Source organism: Carassius auratus, chromosome 40, assembly GCF_003368295.1.
Source record: "Carassius auratus strain Wakin chromosome 40, ASM336829v1, whole genome shotgun sequence".
NCBI classification, from domain to species: domain Eukaryota; kingdom Metazoa; phylum Chordata; class Actinopteri; order Cypriniformes; family Cyprinidae; genus Carassius; species Carassius auratus.
The window spans coordinates 5,109,027-5,125,393 of NC_039282.1; the positions used below are offsets into that span (position 1 = coordinate 5,109,027).

Consider the following 16,367-nt stretch of genomic DNA (forward strand, 5'->3'; position numbering starts at 1 on the left):
CGTCACTATGGTGTAATGAGGATAATCTTCGTTCTGCCATCTCTCGAGACCTTATGTAAACAAAGTCATGCCCATGACCCCGGAAGCGGAATGTCATGTGCTATAAAAGGCGAGTTCTCTTTACCTTTCTCGCCTTAGAGAGCTAGTACAGGCAGGAACCAAATTAATATTGCTATTCACCATTCAATTCATCACCCAAAAGTGGTGTAGGTGCGTTATTTTTGCAATGTATAATTGTCATAAGCTATATTGATATTGAGGGTTTCTACATACTAATCATTCAGTATTTCAATACGAACACTCAATTCATGCTAAATGTAATCAATAATTGAGGTTAGTTATTGTATTATTCAGATATTCTAAGGCTAGTTTTTAACATACTAGCCATTCAATATTATGGGTTATTTCTGTTTTCTTTCAGAGTATCCAAAAAATGGGGTGAGTATTTATGCCTTTTGGAGCTCTATTTCACTGTTCGCAGCTGTTTGGGTGTGATAGAGGCCTGCTAAATACTGTACGTTCACGTACTAGACCAGGCCTTTCTTTGCTTTGTGTGGGCTGGATATTCCCTTTACTACTGTGCGCAGTCAGTGGGATTGTATGTGGCCTTACCTAGTGTGAGGGTATCATGGCCTCTCATTGCTACAGATATTGCCAAACAGCAATGGACCCCCGTGATGGCCATAGGGAATGCCCTTCATGCCCAGGGATGACTCATTTAAGAGAGAATGTGGATAATCCCTGCAGTGCGGCTTGTGACCTGCCTAAAGGGGAACGACTTCACCGTACTAATAGACTATGCAGTTCTGTACCTGAGCGTGATAGGGAGAGGGAACACTAATCGGACAAGCATAGTCATAAGTGTTCTAGCAGGCACTCTCGTGATTGTTGTGAATCACACAGCTCAAGCCATGAGAAGGTGGTGAAAGTGGCTAAACGCCCAACTCCCGCGGAAGATGTCAACACAGACACTCAACTACAGATCCTGGTTGCTATTCAGAGTTTAGCACAGAGGGTGGATTGAGTTGAAGCTCATTACTCATTTTCACCATCATTACCTCGTGGTCAGGAATGCATTCCTCCACCTGCACAGCAACGTTATCCCATTCAGATTCTGCCAAAGTGGATGGCCAATCAATCAGGAAGGATTGTTGCTAGAGTATTTAGTGCAGCAAAAATTCTGTGTTTACAGCTTTCTGTGTCTGACCCAGCTCCTGTCGGAGGTGTCTTGGAAGGCATACCTCAGACTAATTCTCCGTCTTGCATTCCAATGGCAGATGATAATACCTCCATGTTGAGGACAGCATGTAAGAAAACATCTCAGAAGCCTCAATTCAATGCAGGCTGCAGACATTTGGCCAATGCCCGTTACCGGAAAGAAACTGGACTGGGGGATATGCCACCTGTGGAACATGAAATAGCATCATGGTTGACTCTGGGACTAGCTTATGCATCTTCTATCCCTCACTGTCCCAAGAAGGAGTGTGCGAAAACTGACCGTCTGATCTCACAATTCTTTAATACCACGGCACATGCAGCTCGTACAGGCAATGATTTGGCAATTCTCTTGGCAGCTTTATGGAAAACAATAAGTGTGGAGGACCAGAATTCTAGGAACCTTGTTGATTCTGCTTTGGCAGCCCACTCACAATTGACACGTGATGTGGGGGATGCTATGTCTTCGGCTGTTTTATGTCGTAGACAGATATGGCTGTGTTAAGCCCTTATTAGGGAGCAACAATGAAGGAGGATAACACGTTTATTTTTTATTCTCACATTCTTCATAGTAAAGACTATCTCTCAAGTTCACACAATATGCCGCAACGCCGATCAACATCTCGGTCCTGGCCAGGGATCAAGGTGACAAAATGGAACGCTCCACTCAGCCCTGGCCAGGGATCAAGGTGACAAAATGGAACGCTTGCTGAGGACGCCAAACAGGAAGCTTTTAATGACAGGCACACCTGTGCACCTCTTTCTGTTGCTCAAATGAAAGAGAACTTAAAGCAGACAACGGAAGGGTAGTTGAAATAGGTGTACTTACAGCAGGCAACGCAGCTGAAGCAGGCAATTTAGATCCTCTCAAGATTTTAAGATCAACCAGCGCAGTTTCAAGGACTAGCTTATTTTTTTATTTATTTTTTGTTAATGACAATCAAGGTTTATTTAAAGAAACTAAACCATCCATTTAAACTAAATAAACCCTAGTCTTCAGTTGGCCTAAGACCGGGTACTTATGCACTAAATCTCGCAAGTTTGGAAAGACGACCAATTACCAAGTCACCCTCCAAACCTCGGCTGTGCCCCCAAGACAACTGCTCTAAGCCCCGAGCCAACCAAAAATAACAAACTAAAATAAAAAAAAAACTATGTGCACAAAAACACGCACTAAACCTACCTGGAAGGTTTGTTCTTTAAATAGCCTACACCCAACATCTCATGTTATAGAGCAGTGATCCTCAAATCTGGCTTGCGAGATCCACTTTCCTGCGAAGTTTAGCTCTAACCCTAATCAAACACGCATGAGTTTGCTAATCAGTGTCTTCAGGATCATTAGAAAATCACAGGCAGGTGTGTTTAATTAGAGTCGGAGGTAAACTCTGCAGGAAACTGGATCTCGCGAGCCAGATTTGAGGATCACTGTTATAGAGCCTAACTAATTAATTGAACTTTAGTTCAAAAATCGGCGGATAATATACAAATATATTCAATTCAATATAGGTAAAATTACTCTTGCAACGCTCTGATTTCTGAAAGATGCACAGAGAGGCGACAACAGCGTGTTTGATTTTCGCTCTTTTCACTCATAAAGTTTACACTCATTCACTTCTGGCGCTGATCCCCTGACTGACCTGTTGTCTAGCAAACACCTGACTGTGTCAGCTTCAGTCGAGTATTCAGGCAGAATTATTCCTTGTCTGTTTTTAGTTTTTTAAGCCATTAACCTTGCCATTCCGAATAAGGCATTCGGCTTCAGGCACAACCCTTATTATTACATATTTTATTTTTTACATGCAACATAGATAAGGTCATATAGTAACAGCTCCACGCAATATTGTAATTCTAAAATTCACATCGTACTTGCCAACACTTTGTATGCATTATGGTTAATGCATGCTGGAGTAGTCGATTGTTTCCGACAGTGCTCGACTAGTCTATGCAAACACTAGTATAGTATGACAAAAACGTCGCTGTATTTATGTGCGCATGCCCAGTAGAGCCAAACGCCTTGCCTCGCCTAGCTTTGCAGTGCACATTTGTCATATCCCGAGCTTTGCGTGTGTCTGTGCACTGTGCCAAGGCATCAGTCATATACATCTTTGACCACAGACATAATGTCAGCAAAAGCAGCATTAAGTAAATAAAATGAAAATAAAGTACATACAAATTATTTGACCTTACAGCTCCAAACTTTGCTCTAGAGGGCCAGTGTCCTTTATGAATCTGAAATATATTTTATTTTACCTGGATATTTTCATGGGTGGGGGGCATGGGGGCCCATCAGGACTGCCTATGCATAGGGCACGGGATCTTGTGTAACGCCCCTGTTAGCTTCAACCCTAATTATACACACTTGAACCATCTAATCAAGCTCTTAATAGACACACTAATCTTCCAGGTGTGTTAAGGCCAGTTGGAGCTAAACTTTTCAGGACATTGGCCATCCAGGATGTAGTTTGGAGACCCCTGTCATACAGAGTTTTTACTTTGCACATGCTTTTTGATCATTACAAATAATAATGTAAATGTATTTTCTTAGAATAGGAGATATGCTGTCTCTTGCATCACAAACATTATCAGTAGTTAAGTGTGTGGTCTTGAAGAGGACCCTTTTTTCTCTCATTTGGACTCGGTCTTGACTTGGACTCGAAAATTTTGGACTTGGACTTGACTTGGACTCGAACCTCTTTGGACTCGGTCTTGACTCGGTCTCGACTAGTCCTGGACTTGGACTTGACTTGGACTCGACAAAGCTGGACTTGACTACAGCTCTAATCCAGGTGCGTCTGCACCGCATCAAGTTAAAAACATCTCAACTTTTCAGAATGCCGCAAGCGCACCGTGGGTGATGTGACAAGAACTAACCAATCAGCTTCATCCTTTCCCGCAAGTGCCCGAGCGCTTTGAAAAAAGTAAAAAAGTAAAGTGAAAGTAAAGTGAGTGAGCGGTAGCAGTGTCTGTGAGGGAAAAGAATAGATTGCAGCCGGTCTTGGGCACGAAACATTTTTTATAAAAATGATGAACGTGATGAATGCTCAAGTGAAATTTTATATATCCTCGAGTCCTAGTCCAAGTACGAGTCATCAGTCCATGAGTCCAAGTCGAGTCACGAGTCCAGAGAATGGAGTCTCGAGTCGGACTCGAGTACAAAGAATAGTGACTCGAGTCGGACTCGAGTCCGAGTCCAGGACTCGAGTACTCCATCACTGGTAAAGACTATCTCTCAAGTTCACACAATACGCCACAACGTTGATCAACATCTCGGTCCTGGTCAGGGATCAAGGTGACAAAATGAAACGCTCCACTCAGCCCTGGCCAGGGATCAAGGTGACAAAATGAAACGCTCGCTGAGGACGCCAAACAGGAAGCTTTTAATGACAGGCACACCTGTGCACCGGTGCACCCAATCCACCTGATTGCCTCAGCTCCACAGCACACCTGTAAGAGGAGCAAAACACACCCAGACACGGCAAAAATGACAAGTATACAGTCGTGACACACCTGTACACAAACTTCTTTGCCAGAGACCATAAGAAGTGAACTAATGAATCTGCCGGTAATTCCCGGTCATGTTTTTAATTCAAATTCTCAGGAGGTGCTGGATAGGGCTAAGGGCTCCATTACAAAGAGAGAAGCTGTCCAGCGGGCTTGCATCAGTGGCAATTCCCTTAGGCTTACTGAGGACACGCCCGATACAGAGACGGTTCAATTATTTTCATCTTCATCCAAAAAAGTGCAGAAGAACGGGGCTGTTGGTGACAAAGGCCAGCATGCGGGCCTTACTCCCTTGGAGGGACAAGGACTTTCTCTGCAAGGGAACCCCACTGGGGAATCTTCACAGAAGATGAGTGATAACAACAGATGCATCACTGACAGGCTGGGGAGCCATTTGGGAAGGCAGGTCAGTAAGGGGCAAATGGGATCCCCCTTGGTCATCAGAACACATAAATGTGCTCGAACTGAGAGCTGTTCATCTTGCTTTCAAAGGTCTGTTACCATTTTTTTGCCACAAACATGTGCTAGTGAGAACAGACATTACCTCAGCGGTTTACCACATAAATCACCAAGGAGGGACGAAATCACTACACTGTCTCCAGGTAGCAATGGATCTGCTGACATGGACATGGCTACAGCTGTCCTCACTGAGAGCAGTCCACATCCCGGGGGTGACAAACAGAGCAGCCAACATTTTGTCCAGAACAGGGCCTCTCCCAGGAGAGTGGCGGTTGCACGCAGGGGTAATAGCCCAAATTTGGATCCGATACGGGACAGCTTAGGTAGATCTCTTTGCTTCCAGTGAAACGAATTTCCTCTAATTTCCCAGGTCCTCCAGAGAATCAGGAAGGGTCATTGCACATTTCTACTAGTTGCTCCATGCTGGCCAGGAAGACCATGTTTCCCGGACCTAGTTCAGCTGATGCAGGGTCCTCCGTGGCAACTTCCAACATGAGGGCATCTCCTGTCCCAAGTAGACGGGCAGATTTGGCATTCAAATGCTATGGCACTGCGATTGTGGGTATGGCCTCTGCAGAGTCTGTCCCTCAACAGCTAGATGAACAACACACAACGCCAGAGCTCCATCTACTTGGGCTAATTACTTTATAAAGTGCAGATTTTTTTCACACTGGTGTTTAGGCATGAATGTTGGTCCAATAATCTGCTCTGTGCCACTTGTCCTTAGATTCCTACAAGCTCAACTGGATCAGTGAAAGGCTGCCAGTACAATCAGGGTTTATGCTTCAGCTATTTCAGCATCTCATGGGGAAGTGGATGGCCAGCCATTAGGCCGACATCCCTTGGTAGGTCAGTTTCTGAAGCGAGCTTGTCGGTTATGTCCTAATTGCACTTTACGGGTACCCAATTGGGATTTGCCTTTTGTACTAGACTCTCTCACTAAGCCCCCATAAGAGCCTATGGTGGATCCAGATTTAAAAGCTTTGTCTCTCAAGAAAGCTTTTCTCTTGGCTATATGCTCTGATAAAAGGGTAGGAGAGTTGTGTGCGCTATCTATTAGTGAGGATTGTTTAAGTTGGAGGCCAGGTGGCACAGGGGTGATGCTCTGGCCCAAAGCTGCCTTTTTACCAAAAGTGCTTAATCCTCAATTCAGAAATCGAGTTCCGGAGGTAGTTCCCACTCAACCAGAAGTGTAGCTACTTCATGGGCTGCACTAAAAGGAGTTTCGGTGGGGGATATTTGTGCTGCAGCATCATGGTCTACACCATGTACATTTGCAAAACTTTACAGAGTGGACGTAACTGGCTCAACGCCTGTTAGCACTGCAGTTTGGATGTCAGTTGCCCAGCGAGGTTTGAATAGCTCAGAGTCTGTAGTTCCTCGCGATCCTGTTGACATGAGTCATCCTATTAGACCGTAGTGACGGTCAGAGCGAGGTCGAAACAGATCATGAGTTATGAATATAACTTTGGATCTGTGAGATCGAAGGATTACCATCACTATCCTTGTCGCTCGGGAAATACTAGGGCGTTCAAGGTAAGAGAACAAGCCGGAAGTTTAACTCGCCTTTTATAGTGCATGACGTTTTGCTTCCGGGGTAATGGGCATGACTTTGTTTATATAAGGCCCCGAGAGAAGGCGGAACGAAGGTTATCATCCTATTAGATATTAGGTATATTAGGTCCCGTAGTGATGGTAATCCTTCGGTCTCACAGATCCATAGTTATTTTCATAACTCACGTTTTATGGCTTTCATACACTTTAAGATTACACCTGAAAAACTGCCCATTCCGTTCACTGCATTTTTATATTAATTTGTATGCATTTATCTATTTTTTTTTAGACTTGCTTTAAATAAATGCATTGTACCAACGTTAATACCAGTATAGACTGTAACCTGCAGCTCGGCCTGATACTGTACAGTATGTGAAGATGGTTGAGAGATGGTTTAGATCCTTCACACACTAGAAGAGGATTGTCAGGTCAGGTTATTGTTCCCAGCTGAGTGAGGAGATTCATCAGAGCAGTTCCTGTTTCTGTATTTATTTGTGCACAGTTGATGAATGTATACATAGTATACAATGGATTCCAATAAAAAAACATAAGTGCCTTTTGCTGTATTAACATCAAAAGATGAGAAAACTAAATAAAACAAGGAAGCACCTTTGAAATGAATGAGATGCTCTTAGCAATAACATTTGGTTTACAAGGGTTGTTAACACAAGTTATTATGTATCTTCATAAGTCCAGCAGAGAATACATCTAATACACGCACAATAAAACAATACCGAATTTCCATCATGGTGATTTCACAGCTGTAGCAGCTGAAAGTTTTTAATATTTCTGCCTTTTTTCCCTCTGTATACTGTGGAGATTTTAGATATTGAAATTGCATTGTATATGAAGTTGCTTTTGCACAACATTTGCAGTACCAAGGCTGTATCAACATCAGTGTATTTTAGCAGAGATCAGTTTTACAAGAAAATATAGATATCCAAAGACTTTCTATCTGGCTTACTTCTTTCTATTCTGCTCGTTGAAACTTCATTGATTTGGAACATTTTAATCTACTGACTATCTGAGCCTAATATATGAATACAAATGATCAATAGTGCATGGACCAAGTTGCCCTATTTTTGCATATAAGATGCTTTCCATTTAGATAAAATTATTCACATGTATTTAAAATCTAAATTCAAACTCAAAGACATTTTGATACTGTCTATAACCATATGTAGAGGTGATGCTAGTTTTATTTTGTGACAGTTTTAATGCCACAGCATCTTATTTTATTTTGTTGCTTTAAAACACCCTGTCCTTTTCGAGGTAGGCAATATCTGTGCGTTAACGTAACAATGTAATTGTAAAAGACATCTTTTGTCTTTGTTTCATGAATATTTCCATTTCAAATGAGGCAACCTAGGACGCACATGTAATAAGATCACTTTGGCTCCATAAAATGCGTTCCAGAACACAACGAATCATTTACTAGCAGGGCCGAACAGTGCAAAAGTCGAGTTCTTGTGGCTTTCTTTTGCTTGAGCAGTGGTCTCTAGGTAAAAGCAGTCCAGTCTGAGTGGTGCATTGCATTGGGCGTCTCTTAAAGCCTTTCCCACAGGTTTTAGAGCATGAGGACCATTCGCCAATACTCCACATTGGGCAAGGGTCACCACACACCCTTATGGCACTGGGTTTTTGTGTGCCGTCACAGTGTGTAGCTGTTTTCCCATCCGAGTCCAAACACTGTATCTGTCTACTTTGAACCCCATTCCCACAGGTAACCGAGCACTTATTCCAGTCCGCTGGCACCCATTTATAAGATGGCATATGATAGGCTGGCTTCTTTAGCTCCACTATATTGCTGTCTTCCAGCACACTGTTCTGTGTAGGGTTCCTTTCGTCCTTCCTTAAGATCTTGCCCTCCTTCTGTCCCACATTCTGGTAGTAGGAGTAGCGCACACGAGGAGGTGTCATTTTACCCACCGACAACAGTTCCACCGTAAGAGACTCTTTGAGAGGTCTAAAGGCCTGCAGTATTTCCACTGATGTCCCGGTTCCACTGTAGCGAAGCAGACTTCCCTTTACGATAATGTCTTTTTCTACCGCTGAAACCACAAAGTTTCCATTCAAGAGATATTTGCCGTGATCGTTCTTTACTGCTAAATAGTTGTCATCGTTAATCAAACCACGGTAACCACGCTGCCTTACATCCACGTTTGCAGCTCCGACCGGTAGAGTCACCACAAAATTATAGCCATTCCTGAAAAATAAGATCACAGAGTTGGACAAAATTCAGAATTTAAGATTTGACTTCGTTGTGATTCATGATTTGTAATTTGAATTGATGACACCACTCCCGAATTTCAGTTGGAAGTTGAATTGGAATGAAGTTAAAGTGGAATATACAGTAAAAATAAAAATCATAGCATGATGTTAAATGAAGTGTTGTTCCAAAAAGGATTGCATTCTTAAATTACATTTTTAAAATAAAATGTAAAGAATTAAAATCTCTTTTTTGATAATTTTATTTTTCTATTTTTAGGTAATTACACCTTTAGCAGATGTATGAGTTTCTTTGGATTTCAATTCATTTTAAGGTTTCTTTTTTGTAATATTCATTAACTACATGTACTTACTATAGGGTTAAGGTTTGGTTTAGTGTTACTTGTAATTATGTATAATTTACTGTTATTACTATAGTAAGTACATGTAACGTAACTATGCCACCTTAAAATTTAAATTCTTGCAAGTTTTAATTTTGCTTCCTTAAATTCGAATTGCAATTTAAAATCACAATTACTCCACTTAGTTTACAAATTACAAATTTAAATTCTAATAAAAATCAAGAACAGAAGTGGAATTTGTAATTCACTTCTGAATGGCAAACAACCCTGAAGATATTGCTGCAGCTGACTCTAGTCCTTTAGATCTTGTAAAACCATATCCTCGGAGATAAAGCACTTACATGGGTTTTGTGAACATTCCAGAGACTTTCTTGCAGTTGTGGTTGTCTCCACCACACACACCACATTTGTCAAACTTCATGTTGGAGCTCAGTTTGCCATCACAGCCAGCCTTAATGCACTTTCCCTGAACACAGACTGCCGAGGTATCAGGAGAACAAGGGGTTCCATCCACCACCTGTCACACAGATAACATCTTCACATTCTCTGCACTCTTTTTAAGTATGGTAACTTAAAGCCTATAACCTTGGTTTTGCTAGCGCCATATACTACCAATTGATAGTTTTCACGTGACGTCACACCCTTACAGGAATGCTCACATGGAGGGCAAAACACTGTTTCCTTCACTGACCACCAATTATTTTTTACAAGGTTTGCATTAATTAGTAATGCAGTAAGAGAGTGATATTTAAAGGCCAAATTCAGTATACATCTTACTGATGATGCATACTCTTTTTACAGGCAAGCAAATTAACTCAGAATATAAACGCAAAGCTCAAAGTTTGATATGAAAAATTTTCCCATAGAAAACCATTATAAACAAGACGCTTAACCATTTAGTGCATTGCGTTCCAATTCTGGGCTAATTTGCTTGCCTGCATAAAGCACGCATCAACAATAATGTTTGTACTGAATTTGATCACCATTTTAAGGCACCTTAAGTGTTTTCAAATTAAGTTTTAGAATGTCCCGCTGTTTTTAGTGATTGAAATATTGCGATGGGTGAATTATATGGATTGCTACTGGGCAGTACTTGCATTTTAAAATTAAAAGTATATTAATTGCTGGATTCTTTAATGAATAGAAATTTAAAAACGAACAGCATTTATTTGAAATAGAAATGTTTGTTATAAATGTATTTACTGTCACTTTTGATCAACTGAATCCATCCACGCTAAATAAAAGTTAATATTTCTTTTTTTTTTATATATATATATTTAAGACACATAGCAAGATTTTGGTCCAAGAGTTGTCATGTGGGTGTGGCTAGCACAGAAACTCAGTGACTAACAGATTATAGCATCACTCGTCACTTTGCTGCATTGCAGCTAGTTAGAACACAGTTTTAGTTGTGTAACAATAGCTGTCTAGGTTACTGAAACTGTGAGTTTTTTTGTCTTCCCATCTACGTCACGAGTGATTGTGAGAAGCAGCCCTGCACTGTGTCTTTCCACATGGCCATATCTGAGAGATAAGCTCTCCCCATTACTTTTTAAAAGTATCTTGTTCACTTTGGAATGGGGATGTTGTTCTTTCCATGAGATAAGAAACGCACACTGGCTCCTTTTACTCATGAATATCGAATGTCAAACAACTTTGCAGTATTTAAGCATATATTTTCATTTATTTACCTTCTGTGCAAGGACATAGAAGTAGCCGGTGCCGCTGGCTCGGCAGATGAGCTTGCATCTGTCCTTAACAGAGATTCCAGAGTATTTCGGAACCCAGACCACAGACGGGCTCAGTCTGCTAGTGTTCAGACTGATGCCATTGAACGCCTCACACTGCTCCTCGCGAAAGCTCTTTCCTGTCACAAACAGATGGTCTTTGTCAGACACGGATATCGACTTATGCATATTGTTTAACATTAGACTGAAAAATATGTAATTTACCTGAGTCTTTACAGGGCTTTAAGTTGCATGAGCGATACTTCACTCTCAGTCCCTGGCAGTACTTGCCCCCGTTTTCAGGGGTGGGGTTGTTACAGTCCCTTTTGGCGAGCTGCACCCCTCCCCCACAAGTACAGGAGCACAAACCATACGGACCCCACCGACCCCAATGTCCATCTGCCTGCGGAAAGAGTCCACACGTCTCAGAAACAATTACATCCCTGCTGCTTCTTCAAAAAGACTAGCATTTAAATGTTCATTGTCAGCAGAAATATCAAATCATGAGCATTTATACGGCACTAAATAAATAAAATAATAAAACAAAACAAACTACTTTTTTACACTCTGAAAAGGGAAGGTTCCAAAAAGTGGTTTCAGCAGTGATGCCAGAGATGAACTTCAGATTTTTTATTTATGAGTGTTAACAATATTTTAATAATCTAAAGAACTCTTTGCCACTACAAGTAGCTTTTACTTTTTTCAGTAAAAAGTATGTACAAATCCTTAAAAGAAGATCAACAAATATAAATTTATTTGAGAAGCAACACTAGATTTTTTTTTTTTTTTTTTTTGGAAACTTAAACAAAAAATGCATTACCCACCATAAATGAAATATAAATATATATAAATGGAATATACTCTAATTTAATAATTTCAGTTTCAGTTTTCAGTGTTAAAAATCTCAATTTCAGGGTTCAAATATTTGGGGTTAGTAAGATTTTCAGCAGGGACAAGTTAAATTGATCAGTATATATATATATTTTTGTCCTATTATATTTCTTCACTGTTACTTTTGATCAGTTTAACTTGACCCTTTTAAATTGCAATAATATTTCACATAATCACTGTTTTTACTGTATTTTTGATTAAATAAATGCAGTCTTGATGAGAGAAATTTTTTTTCTAAAACATCTTGACTGAAAAGCTTGTGTCAAATAAAACAGCACATTTGTCTGCAGTCCGATATACTGTAGTTAGCACATCGCTCACCTTGTCTTTGGTAGTATTTTGCTTGTCAGTACAGATCCCTCTATAGCACAACTTGTTGCTGCCACAGGTAGTACCCTCAGCCCAGGGAAAGTGGCGAGTCTGACAAACCAGCTGTCCTTTAGCTTTCCCCGTGCACCACAGTTTGGAGCAGGCCTGCATGTATGGACAGGGCTTGGATCCTGAGCCGAAAGCCAGTTCACATTGACGGCTGAGAGAGTAGCTGATGCCCGGAGGGTCATCTGGAAGAGCCAAAAGCTTTTGGGGCTGATCCAGCAGACAGTCACCTGGTGAGCAAAAGGTACTTAATGCAGATTTTACATTTAGTATATTGGTGATTTGTATAGCTGAGCATATCCTCAATGTATTTATTCGACATGGCTGAGACACACGTCAAAGATGATTGCAGCAGAGCAGTCAAACTAACCGTGGCCAGCGTCCAGGAAGTTTGTGATGATGGCAGCGCTGCAGACAGACCAGGGTCTGGTGTGGTCAATCTGGATCAGTGTGGGAGACATCATATGGTTGTCCTTCAGCTTTCCAAATACCTCCTCACAAGCCTTCACATTGTCATGTGGCATACTGAACACATGCCCTGGACAAGATCCGAAGAAATAGTCAAGCCGTCTAAGTCTGTTTTCATTTTCATAGCAGAAAAAGCCATTAATAGTTACAGTTAAGAGTTTTTGTCCATTGATAAAAATATCCTTTAAATGTATTCAACATCTGTCTACTGTCTGTCTGTCTGTCTATCTATTTGTCCCTTCCGTCCATCCATCATTCTATGGTTTCATCCATCCATCTATTTATTTATCTGTTTGTAAGGTGTACGATAACTAACAGATTAATATATGCACATAGAGTTTCATAGGTCTGTCTCTACACCATATAAGGATGGCACTGATGCACCAGCCCCAGTGAATATGGTTCTTCAGCATCTGCTAATGTTTTCCCAACTGTCTTTTATTAAACCTTTGTTTTCACATGGATCAAGAGATGTGGAAAACTCCTGAATGCAGTTGTCACTGTTATTCTTAATTAATAATAAAGCAGGGCAGGACTTTTTTTCTGGAAAAGAGCTGGCACAACATTCATCTTTAAAGATCAAGGAATCAGAGCTAGAATTTCAGGAGTGAGAAGCCTCATCAAAATCCCACCGACCTAAAGGATTCAACTTAATTACAACACAGACAGGGACTTTCAGTTCACCTGTTTTGCTCACAAAAGACTGACTCTGACGCCAAACAAAGCTCTCACCTAGTTCATGTGCGGTGGTGAAGGCTGAGGGAAGACCATCATCTTCAATAACTGAGCAGCTCCTCTTAGGATCACACATGGTTCCTACATCAGCCATACCCAGAGTGTCACATGTGGTAGCCCCACACAGGTCCTGTGAAGAAAATGATTATAGTGTGAAATCAGTGATGAAAAACTATGTAACATAACAAGCATCAAGTGTTTCAGGAGCAGTATGAAGATGATAGCCAGGGTTTCAGTTGTCATCACTTCATTCATCTCTGAAATCCATACTTCCTCACTGAGCTTTTCCCAGTGATTACTTCTGATCCAAAGTGTGTGTGTGAACTGTCTATTTTTGATTTGTCAGGTCAAAATACAAACGTATTTTGTATTGACATTATGAAAAGCATAAGGAAACAGTGAGGGTGGCCAAGAATGCTTGTAAACAGCTATAGTTACATGGACAGATGGAACAATGTGAGAGCATCATAGTGCAGGAGACTTAAGGGAAAAATTTCGGGAAGGGTGAATACATTCCAATATTGTCTTGACATAAATGTTTAAACTTTCTCATGCTGTCAGACATAGGGCAGTTTAAAGGAGATGGTCATATGATGGTCATATGTTTGTTTTTAGTTTAATCATAAAAACATGTTACCTAATACTAATAATAATACTTTGCATTGCTGTATTCTCACGTATTATAAAGGCACAGAGTTAATTTGGTTAAAATAACAGGTGCCGCGCAGGTACTTTGGCATAATAGTTAGAAGTGTAATGACAGCTGACTTGGATCACTTCTCTGCTGGAGTCACTATTAAACTTATGACATCTGCTTTCAGCTTTCTGGTGATGTAATGGTGCTCTTAAGTTTATATTGGAATCAAATGGTAGAGAATTACTATTTCGTTTAGGGGCATTTCCAACAAGCTTTGACATATTTCCAGAAATGTTTTACTACTTTCTATTCAGATGGCATGTCATGTTCATATAGAAAGTGTTTCAACTGTGGCAAAACTGCTGAAAGATGTAATGTTAGAGATGATTAAAAGGTGAAACGTTTCTTTTAATGTTTTGATTTAATCATCTGAATGACAAATGTTGAATGGTGCAAATGAAGAACTGAAATCAAATTCAAATTCTCAATTCTCACGAGGGTCTCAGGGGGTCTCAGATGTCTTATGACGTTCTTGTCAGGTGACAACAAAATAGATTCCTGGTTACACCACACAGACTTCAATTTATCAGACGATTAAAAAATACAGAAAATTGATTGATTGATTGATTTTGTTTTGCAATCTACAGTCACAGCATCAAGACATTTTTTCACACATTACCCACAAAAATTAAAACATTAATTCAGAAAAAAGTTAATCATAGAGATGCATTGATTTGAATTGAATTACAATTATTTATGTCTTTTAAATAATCTACTATTTGAAGACAAAAACAATCATTGACTAATATGAGAACATCATTTCTTACCTGCTTTGTAAACAAAATCGCTGTGTCCCAGTACTCTGGGTGTTTGTCGTTGATCTTGTTCAGCTTCTTCTGCCAGGTGCAGAAACTGCGCAGCGTTAGTGCCGCGTTACTGGATATTTTGGGTCCTTTTTCTGCCTCGTTAATCATCATAAGCTTTACAACCACTATACTGATGGCGTTCAAGATACTGGGGTGTTTGTACAGCTTTGCAGTGACAGACATGAGAGTCAAAAGGTAATGCTTCAGGTCGTCGCCGTGGAATTTTGCCATAGACTCATCAGCGACAACCAGGACCTCTACGTACCTCGGTATAGAGGCGAATCTTTTCGTTCTGCTCATGCCTTTCAACAAAGTTTCGGTGTGTCCCTTCACAGGTTTGTACTTTTCTATGGAGTCCAAAACGCCCTGGTTTAAACTGGATGTAACTCCGCACCTAGATGTTGAGGTCGAGGCGTGAAGATGTCTTCTGCGGATGATGTGCGTTTTTTCAGCATCATCTGGGATCAGTCCTGGTGCTGTGTTGGTCGACCTGCGCTCTATGAAGTACTCCATCCCGTTATAAGAGAACGCTCCTCGGATGCTTCCACAGAGACTGAGAGCCGCATATGAATTCCTGTCTGCATTAATATCACCGGAGTAAAAGCATCTTCTAAAATCATCTCCCAAAAAAGCACTTGAAGAGGATGTGTTATATTGAAATGTGCCATCAGCAGCCAGAAAACTCGAGTCAGGCAGAAGATTAAGATACAATTCCTGATTGAAAGCGTTTATTCTGTAAACAACAAGTTCTTTGTTCAGTTTGTCATGACTTGGGTCATTTTCACGGTCAAGTCGAACAGGTTCACAAAAATCAGTTTCCATACAGAGGTATATTTTCGTTAAGAACAGCATGTGCAAGAGACAAAACAAAACAACGGTGTAAAAAGACATCGTTGTTGGTAATTATTATATATCCTTCAAAGTGTAATTCACGCCGTGATGCTGTTGATCACGGTTCTGTATCCGTCCTGAGATCTACTAAGCATTGCCACAATCGCCATCTCTCGTGAAACCAGCTCTCTCTCTCTTTCTCTCTCTTATTCTTTTACGTCATATGTAAACATTGCAGATTGTAAGAGTTTTGGGGAAGTTCAGATGAGAGATCATGATTCATGTTGAACACCGCAGAAACTTCTGGCTCTAAATACGAGCATCAAGCACCAGCAGCGCTTCAGAGGTTACCTCCCATTCCAAACTAATGCTTGTCATTTGTGGAGTTGGAGAATACTTGGCAAACGACTTTGGGGGGAAATGGTAAGGGGGCATGTTTTTAAAATACGTATTTTTTTAAAATATATATATTATTAAATCCTAATAAAAATGTAAATAAATTACATAATAATAATAATAATAATAATAATAATAATAA

The 16,367-nt window shown here is 40.5% G+C and overlaps 1 protein-coding gene across 1 annotated transcript; it reads right to left on the bottom strand.

Annotated features, from left to right (window-relative positions):
- Window positions 1-7,120: 7,120 nt before the first annotated feature.
- Window positions 7,121-16,244, bottom strand: adamts15b (ADAM metallopeptidase with thrombospondin type 1 motif, 15b). The gene is made up of 8 exons (XM_026226155.1): window positions 14,960-16,244; window positions 13,493-13,625; window positions 12,663-12,830; window positions 12,239-12,522; window positions 11,252-11,429; window positions 10,991-11,166; window positions 9,641-9,816; window positions 7,121-8,935 (listed from the first exon to the last, which is right to left on the bottom strand). Exons 1-8 carry the CDS (start codon window positions 15,887-15,889, stop codon window positions 8,164-8,166), a joined length of 2,817 nt encoding a protein of 938 aa, XP_026081940.1. The 5' UTR covers window positions 15,890-16,244; the 3' UTR covers window positions 7,121-8,163.
- Between the last annotated feature and the right edge of the window lie 123 nt (window positions 16,245-16,367).